This window comes from Ascidiella aspersa, chromosome 2 (assembly GCF_963924565.1).
Source record: "Ascidiella aspersa chromosome 2, kaAscAspe10.2, whole genome shotgun sequence".
NCBI classification, from domain to species: Eukaryota; Metazoa; Chordata; class Ascidiacea; order Phlebobranchia; family Ascidiidae; genus Ascidiella; species Ascidiella aspersa.
Window position 1 is genome coordinate 24,411,409 of NC_139448.1, and position 9,154 is coordinate 24,420,562.

Below are 9,154 nucleotides of genomic sequence, written 5' to 3' on the forward strand. Positions count from 1 at the left end.
GCGCAATATATATTCCTTTTTAAAAAACTGTTTGATCCTGTTTTACTCTGGTTTTTCAACTTTGAGTTTTATTATTAATGGGTAAAATATATGCATGAATCTGTAATGTAGCTTTATAATGAATTTCAATGACAAAAACGTCGATTAGATCGACAACATCTTGATAATACATATCGAAACGTCTTATTCAAGATAACGTCGATCTAATCGACCTTTTGGCTTTGAAATTCATTAATAAGATAATCTGTTTACACAAATATGAATAATCATTGTTAAAACCGGGTAAAACTGCTATTCTCTGACTGATTAGCATCATCTAGAACTAGACGAAGTTTTGCTTAGCGTTGATATCAGGCGTCTGTTGAAGTTGGTGCCTACATGAAATGGTATTTTGGTCAAGTGTTCTGGCTCACAAAGTTTTCTTCGAAATTTCCAAAAATTTTCAGGTAAAACATAAACAAAGAGCCGCTAAGATTAGTCATTTTTGTGCAAGTTCAATTGAAGTCTAGTCTCTGTTTTGAATTTTAAATGAATGACAATTGGTTGACGAGATGACGTCACTAAGTTATGTCATAACTTCAATTCACAAAGGTATGTCAAAATGTAAAGTAACAAACATACATTTAAACAGGAGCTCATAAAAGTAATCTTTAGAACACTTCACAGTTCGTTAATTTTGTTAAAGTTCTAGATTAGACAGGTGTTATTTTTAGTACAAAAGCTACAAAGATGTTATCGGTTCGCGTAAATCGCAAAACACCTTTATATCGTTTAAGTTGCTCTAACTCTAATTTTCGAGGGTGTAATGGGACGCCAGGGTCTTTGGACAAAACGCTTTTATCAAAATAGTCTAGGACAGGGGTCGGCAACCTACGGCCCGCGGGCCGGATCCGGCCCGCCGATTAAATTCGTCCGGCCCGCCGCCTCTTTGACAAACTAGGCACGATTCCATTTCAAATACTTTTTAACTATTTTAACTACGTATGTGCGAAAAATTTTCGAATGATCCTTCTCCATTCGGTTTGTTTACGTTTTGACGCTGTCTTTTGAAATATAGATCAGCGCTTCTTTACCGTTGTGCCGTGGAAGGCTGCCAAGTGCGTCGCGGACAAACGGAAAACGTATTCACAAATATTGGACATACATTTTTTAGCTTTTTTTATTTTTTATTGTCGGCAATGTAGGCTAATGAAAACGTGCAAGGAATGGCATTATACCAAAATGAAATCGCGCACGCTTCGCTCGCCAGGTGTGCCCTGACTTTAAAAGGTTAACCACCACTCAACTATTAACTAATGTTATTGCGTTTCCTCAAAGTAGTTTTATTACACTGTTCATTAGTAGTATGGATGACGATGTGTGGACTTGGATTTTAAACCAAACAAACGCATTTTATTCGCGCTTTGCGCCAATACTTTATTGCTGCCTCCTTAAATGTAATTAAACGCGTTTTTAGGCGCAAAAAAGATCCGAGGTCCGCCTGATTCACGGTAGTTTTAACATTTTAATAACATAATTCTTAGTTAACATTTTGTGCGGCCCGCAGAGACCTTTCTGAGGTTGGTTTTGGCCCGCGACTACAAAAAGGTTGCCGACCCCTGGTCTAGGACATTCTACAAACAAAATTAGATTCGCGTGCGGCGCGAAAAAGATAAGTAAATCCTACTCGACAAAACAACCCAACTGGACAAAGCGAATGAAGCGCATAAAGCAAAATTTATTATTATCCAACTTTAAATATAAAAGGCATGTTCGGTAGGGCAAGATATGTGACCTTTTGTATCTGCAGCTGACAATGAACTGTAGTTGATGTTGCTTTAGTTTCGTGTATACAAACCATGGTAACATCTTTCAACATTCTATGGCAAAATGGTATATCGCTGTAGGAAGAATTGGCCTCCCAGCAAACAATTTGACGTTGTTTAAACGTTATATTCACATCAAAAAAAAGTTGTAGTCACGTTATTCTGGTTCGTTGTTTTAACGTAAATGTGTAGACAGCCAGAAACGTTAAAATAACGTTGTGGTAAACGTAACTGTTAACGTTCCATCAACGTCCTAATAACTTTTTTATATACGTCCTCGTAACGTTACCTAATGCCAGTCGAAACGTTTTTATGACATTCAAAACAAACGTTGTTTTTACGTAAACGTGTAGACAGCCAGAAACGTTAAACTAACGTTGTGGTAAACGTCCTTAATAGCTTTATTTAACTATGTCGCCATTACGTTAAATTGTTGCGCAAGAAACGTTTTTAATAACTTCCAAACAAACGTATTTTTTCCGTAAATGTGTAAACAACATTTTTAAGTTACATGAGAAGGATTTTTGCCTGCATAAACAGTCATCAACACGTTATTATGGTGACAATGTAAATGTAAGTAAAAACAATGTCTATGCGAAAAAAAACATAATAATTTACGTTCATTACTAAAAATGTCTGCAATATTACGCCATGGATAATATTCAATTAATCACAATACAGCGTAGTACTCAAGGTCTTTATTTATTAAAATTAGGAGCACACGATATGAAAAGTTGTACGCGGACAAACCAAAAAACATCAAATATATGGACGTTATTGCTCCTCACTCCTCAGAAGAAAGATATGGAAAAGTTCCACTTCCACTGCTGATAGAGGTGTTGCTGCTGTCACAAGTCTTGTTTTGTTTCTGTAACGATAAGAATTAACAACAACAATAATTTTTAATTCTTAATTGACAAATTCAATATGGTTGCTTAACAGGGCTGCGGAGTCGGCTAAAACTAACCCGAGTCTGACTCCAGCTGTAAGTTGGATATTTAGCAATCCGCTTATAGCGGTGTCATATGATTCAAAACCAACAATACATGGTTGGAAAATATTCAACCATATGATATTACAACTTTTAACAGATTAATCAGTTTCTGAAATTGGTACTGCGCAAGAACAGGTCGCACTCTAGCAAAACAAACCGACTTTGTCGAGGCCCGAGGCCGACTCCGCAGCACTGGTTGCTAAGACCATTTGTTGGACAAAACATAATAATACAATTAAATTGTACATTTTTGTACAATGTATAGATTTTGTCATTTTAAAACGTTAAAGTTTTTTTTTCCCATCAACTTACCGAAAAATTTAATCCACCCGGTTTGTTGGGTGCATGCTTCAGAAAAGCTGACACTTCGTCTTCTACAGCTTTAATTGTAGTCTCATGAGCTTTTATAACTGTGCCTACAATATATACATCAAGATTTTGGCCCCTGGATAACAATTATACTCAACAATTATTAATATGGCAGGCAACTCTGATAAATAATACTACAACATGTAATTTCTTTTTTTTTTTTTAATTTGCGTTTCAAAACATTCTCTGTTTACCATCAGGGTGGTTAATGTTCACAGAAGTTTGAATATCACACAAAAGTAAATTAGCTGGTAGTATTTCTACTAACATTATCCGTAATACACCTTATGTACATACCCACAATAACTTTACACAATTTAGATTCCATGAATGGTTTCTTTCCTTTTCGGCCTTTATAGCTGAAGGTAGACCAAAGCTTGTAGGTACCAATGTGCTTCATAGCTCTACGTATTGTTTCACCCACGCCCTTTCCTCTGGTTGACCGCAAGTATTGCACCTGTATATAATGTTAGCATTCAAAAATACCTAGATACGGTAAAATATGTAAGCAGTGTAGCATAGCCCCCAACCCCCTTAAGAAAATGATGTGACTTGTGGTTTTTAAGCCTCTTCCACATCTACAATTGGAAATTAAAAAAAGAATGCAGTTTGCTCGTCAGTATCGGTTATTTACAAAAAAAAATACACTGGCCCCTGAATAATCTAAATATTAATAGGCTTATTGCGAAATAATGCACAGATTTGATAAATTGCTATTAAAACAGGCATTGTTATTTATGCAAATACAAATTAAATATTATAATATCAATAGGTAGTTGGTTCATGCAGTCTGAAAAAATTTTGCAACCATGAATTTTTGTTTTAGATATTTTTTTTTAAATTTCTACAAGCTTTACGTCATATTGTACAAGATTTTTAACATTGAAAGCCAATACTATTTTTCCTTGGTTTATTATAATAACTTGTTGCTTTTGGACACACTATACAGACAACAGCTAGGTGAAAATGGGTACACTACTGGATTAAACATGCTGTACATAGCATTGTCTTTATGGTGAAACAAGGACTTTAATGTAAACAAATTTTTTTTAGCAAAATAAACATTCTATGGTGAAAACAAAAAAACTTACCAAATATCTCCTAGTTGTCTTGTTTTTTAAATTTTCTTCCAATTCAGAAAATTTGATTTCGTTGTCCAGTGGCACCATCTCAAAAAAATTGTTTTCCGCATCACTAGCGGAACTCTTAGTTTCCAGTAGTTTTAAAATTTTGTTTTGGTTGCCCAAAATCTTTGCTATTTGAACTAAAAACAATGAAAATATTTTTTTATCTTGGCAGAATTATTGTTTAAACAACTTGTTGCAAAAACAACAATAGTAAGAGCAAACATGAAAGGATTTAAAAGCAAAGTAAAAATATTTTTATATGCTGAAGCAATTTACAAAATCCTATAAAAGTTCTGTTCTATAATAACACATATAACCTAATTGTTTTAAAAAACAACCTGTCATTGTAGATTCGATGAATTCTTGACTGCTTGTAGTACCTAAAAAAACAAATATATACAAAAATATCTTACAATTTAATGATATTCATTAACAGGGCTGCAGAGTCGGACTCAGGACTCAAGGAGTCACCTTGTTTTGCTGGAGATGGACTAAGGACTCCAGTAAGACCACGTAAAACTACCCGGGTCCCGAGTCCGACATGCACATACGCAGTACCAAATTTTAAAACTCAAATGGCGCCAACTGGAAATTGTAAAGGTGTAAAAGGCTCAAGTGCACTATTTGGCTCCTTAAATAACAACAAGGTCTAGATTTATAGTGCAACTAACTTAATTCACACTACTTAAAGAGTACCACTTACAAAACTTATACACAAATTACACTTTTTTTTATTTTAACACATTTGATTTAACATATATATTTAAATCTGAAGAAATAAGGAAACTTCATTGCAAAGTAATAATTAAAGTCATGTTTAAGGTACTTTTACACAAGGCTTACATCAGTGATTCTCAACCTGTTTTGGCTTGCATCACCCCTACTAGTATTTTTAGCTTGGATTACTGTAACATCACAATAAACAAGATTGAAAAACCTTGTTGATTTGTTGCACTCTAATCGTATAAAAAAAAAAACTTAATAAAGCAAAAATGGGAATCCAAAGTAATTTGAAATGTCTCATGGCACCCTTGAGTGTTAGAAATTGCATCCCGGCTGAGAACCACTGGATACATCTTAGGGAATTTGAATGTATATTTTGAAGCTGTGGTTACCAACCTGGGTGTCGCAAGTGTTTTTTTGGGGGTCGCCATGCAGTATTTGATAAAAAAAAATTAATAAGAAATAAGCAATATGAACTAAAAGTTTCGCATTGTAGAAGAAAAAGCAACCATTACACTTTTCAATTAATAAATTAAGCATAGCTTCAGTCAAACAATGTGTAATAAAAATGAATGGACGCTCAAACTGTAACTTTAACTCATTGTGCAATGTGCACACTTAAATCTGGACATTTTAGCCAAATTTTGATACAATCTGTCTAGATTTTTTTACAATGTGAATTTTGCCATTTTTAAAATGTGTTTTTTTATTGACTCTGGTTTATGTATTATACACTATAATTGGGGGTCGGGCAAGTTAACGAAGACTTAAAAGGGGCCACAAGAAGAAAAGGGTTGTAGAACCACTGTTTTAAAGGTTACACTGTTTGGCACATTTATTTAATATAAATACAAATAAATACCTTCATCAAATGATATATCTCCAAGGACTTTTTCAGTATGAACATCGTTCAATGAAGACCCTTTATCTCAAAAACAAAACATCACATAAAAAATACATATTAGTTGTTTACTTATTTTAAAGATAAAATGGTATTCAAAATATTGGTTAAAATGTATATACGTTAATTTAATGAAAAGTACCCCGTTGCTATAATATTATTTGTTAATAAACATCTCCTCCAGTCTGTCAAAAACCTAAACTCAACTTTTGATAATCTCCTAGTAAACAAACATTAGCATCATACCTTCCTCATCTAAATATCTTCTTGGGCGCTTTTTTGGCCTTATACCTTCATGCAACTCACAACCCTCAATATTTGATGTTTCAAGAGCTTTGTTACACTTCACTAAAGCATCACTATAGTCATCTGAAAGGCATTGTTTATCAGCTTTCCAAAATAAATAACTAGCTGTATGTTTGGTAATGCAATCTCACCTGAATAACCAAATACTCTCACATTATATATACTCCAATTGTCTTTGTCTGGTAATTGATTTTTTTTTGCTTTTTGTTTTGGATGATTATGTGGCCAATAACATTTCTTTTTCTTCTGTAAAATATAAAATATATATACACTGTGTAAATAACTCTATACAAAATTATTAAAAAACCTAATGTACCCAACCATTAACAATAAACATACATTGAATTAGGTGTGTATACAGAAATCTAATAAAGAGGGTCTTGGATTTTCAACTAAGCAAGTTCCCCATTTTCCGTCTGATGCTAATGATTGCTTTGAAAAGCCATACAACGCTGTGGGACAGTGGGCATTAATTATTTCAAATAATTGCTCTGCAAGAAGTGGTACGCCTGGCAGTGAGCGTCCAAGTGAAACAAGATCAAAAAAATGAATACACCTTCTTCATAGCAAATTTTTTTGGAGTACAAATGAACTATTGTATTTGCTGAAGTGTCGATGAAACAATTGCCGATCAGCCAACCTGAACGAATAGAGAAAGGTGACAGAGAAAAAAGTCCAGTGTTTATGGTAGGCCCAGGAGTAAACAAGAGACGAAAGTCAACGTTTATCGATTTTGGCTTTGCATTAGCTTCATATGACTGAATTACATTAAAAAAATATTGTGCCTATACACCCCCTGGTTACGCCACTGCATTTAATCAAGTTTTACAAAGTGAGACTTTTCTGGTAATGCAAAAGTGTGACAAAGAGGTAAATATTATTTAGATGTTAACTGTGATAGGTATTAAAAGCCATTAAGAATTTCATCCAACAAAAAATATATTTACATCATCTGTTGTAAAAATCCATGAATTGCACACAACTTCTACCGTTTCTTCATCCAGAAATTCAACAATTGCAAAGGACATCTAAGTACAGTACAAGATAACTATTTATGGGAAAAAATAAAAATTTGAATAGTACATTTTCATCTTATAAATGCAAGAAAGCTTTAATAAGAAGTTGAAAATATTCCAAAAGAATACAGAAAAAACTGGCAAACTACTATACCAAAGCTGTTTCACATGGCAACCATGTGATCCATTTAATTCAGAAAAGCTTCTTTTCAATATATAAATGTAACTGTTTATTTACAAACTAATGTGTACCTTACCTTGTATCCACTTTTGTTACTATGTAAAATATAAATGTATTACCTTTTAACAAAAATAAATCCTAAAAAAAGAGTCATTCTGTTAGTGATTTTACCAAAAAGTGTCCCAAATGAATGATAAAACAATACATTATTTAAATCAGGGGTCGGCAACCTACGGCCCGCCAATGAAATCCATCCGGCCCGCCGTCTCTTAGACAAATCAGACACGAGTCTATTTCACATACTTTTTGATTAATTTAACTACATAATTGCAAAATTCATTATGCGTTTGGTTTTCTAACATTTTTTTATTTTCGGCAATGTAATACTTGTAAAAATTTAAAAGAAATATCTGTATACCAAACAAAAATCGGACTCGCTATGATAGTCGTACTTTTTTGTTGCCACGCATCCATGTCAATAAAAGTTTTTTCATGACAACTAACCAAGTTTGATGCATGTAATCCAGAGGAAACTGTTGAATCACGTTCACTGGCAACTCCAGGAAAGGTGAAATCCCTATGTGGTGCTCTTTGTTAATCTGGTCCCGGAAAGATTGATCACTTCTCATTTTAAATTTTACACATTCTTGGTATAGGTGATTCTTCCTAACCATAGACCCTTTTGTGTACAAAAATCACAACCATAATACCCATTAAATGATTTTGTTGATTTTACCATTGATCGGGCAGGGGCATCACATATAATGCTTTGAAGCTTGATATAAATTTTCTGACTTTTCCACATAAGAGATATAAATTTTCTGACTTTTCCACATAAGTTTATTTTGAAACAATGCTTTTATATCTTCTACAGTGTCTTCAAGAAAATCTAGATTAGCAGGTTTTGAACATCCATAAAATAGAGCAATTAGGAAACACACATGATGGCTGTAAATTATTAATACTGCATAGAATAGGCCACAAACATTTATTTGAACTTTTGAAAAGTGGCAACCCATCAATATTCAACCATATATGTAGGATGTCTGGAAAGCGCTCATAAAATTTGGAAAATTCAGATAAATGATTAAATAGCTGAGTTTGCAAGGAAAAGTAAAAATACTCCATTGAGGACCTTTGTTCCAAATTAACAGTTTTTGGAGTTGCTAGTAGTGTATGACAACTGGATGGCAAGTAAGAAATAACGGCGCTCTTTCACTATTTGTACGTGAAAAGTGAAACTCGAAATTTAGGGTAATACTAATTTACGGAATGATGAATGGTCGGAATGGTCGGAACGCTCTCTAATTTACGGAATGGTCGGAATTGTCGGAATGGAATGAATAGGGCCGAAACTAATTTGATGAATGGTCGGAACGGAATGAACTGTCGGAATGAAATAAACGAAGCTGTAGGAACAGAATGAACTGTCGGAATGAAATGAACGAAGCTATAGGAACAGAATGAACTGTCGGAATAGAATGAACTGTCGGAATGAAATGAACGAAGCTGTAGGAGCAGAATGAACTGTCGGAATGAAATGAACGAAGCTGTAGGAACAGAATAAACTTTCGGAATGAAATTAACGAAGCTGTTAGGGTTAGGGATGAACTTTCGGAATGAAATGAACGAAGCTGTATGAACAGAATGAACTGTCGGAATAAGATGAACGAAGCTAACCCTAACCCTAACAGCTTCGTTCATCTCATTCCGACAGTTCATTCTGTTCCTA

The 9,154-nt window shown here is 34.0% G+C and overlaps 1 protein-coding gene across 2 annotated transcripts; it reads right to left on the bottom strand.

The window, feature by feature from the left end:
- Nucleotides 1-2,447: 2,447 nt before the first annotated feature.
- LOC146164434 (uncharacterized) lies at nt 2,448-8,653 on the bottom strand. Of its 2 annotated transcripts, XM_083382015.1 has the most exons (9): nt 7,927-8,653; nt 7,173-7,253; nt 6,357-6,471; nt 5,881-5,940; nt 4,634-4,675; nt 4,260-4,432; nt 3,466-3,625; nt 3,112-3,215; nt 2,448-2,673 (listed from the first exon to the last, which is right to left on the bottom strand). In XM_083382015.1, the coding sequence occupies exons 2-9, from the start codon at nt 7,251-7,253 to the stop codon at nt 2,590-2,592; spliced, it is 819 nt and encodes a 272-aa protein (XP_083238141.1). In that variant the 5' UTR covers nt 7,927-8,653; the 3' UTR covers nt 2,448-2,589. The 2 variants fall into 2 exon arrangements, with proteins under 2 accessions (XP_083238141.1, XP_083238142.1); XM_083382016.1 differs by lacking the exon at nt 7,927-8,653 and having other exon boundaries at nt 7,173-7,901.
- Between the last annotated feature and the right edge of the window lie 501 nt (nt 8,654-9,154).

What these genes read in the sequence shown, in the direction of transcription:
- LOC146164434 (XM_083382015.1), bottom strand. Translation starts at nt 7,253, where the DNA reads ATGTCCTTTGCAATTGTTGAATTTCTGGATGAAGAAACGGTAGAAGTT. An exon ending in GGATTTTTACAACAGATGAT is followed by an intron (nt 6,472 to 7,172) that starts GTAAATATATTT and finishes TATATTTTACAG; the next exon opens with AAGAAAAAGAAATGTTATTG. An exon ending in GAGAGTATTTGGTTATTCAG is followed by an intron (nt 5,941 to 6,356) that starts GTGAGATTGCAT and finishes TTTGAGATAAAG; the next exon opens with GGTCTTCATTGAACGATGTT.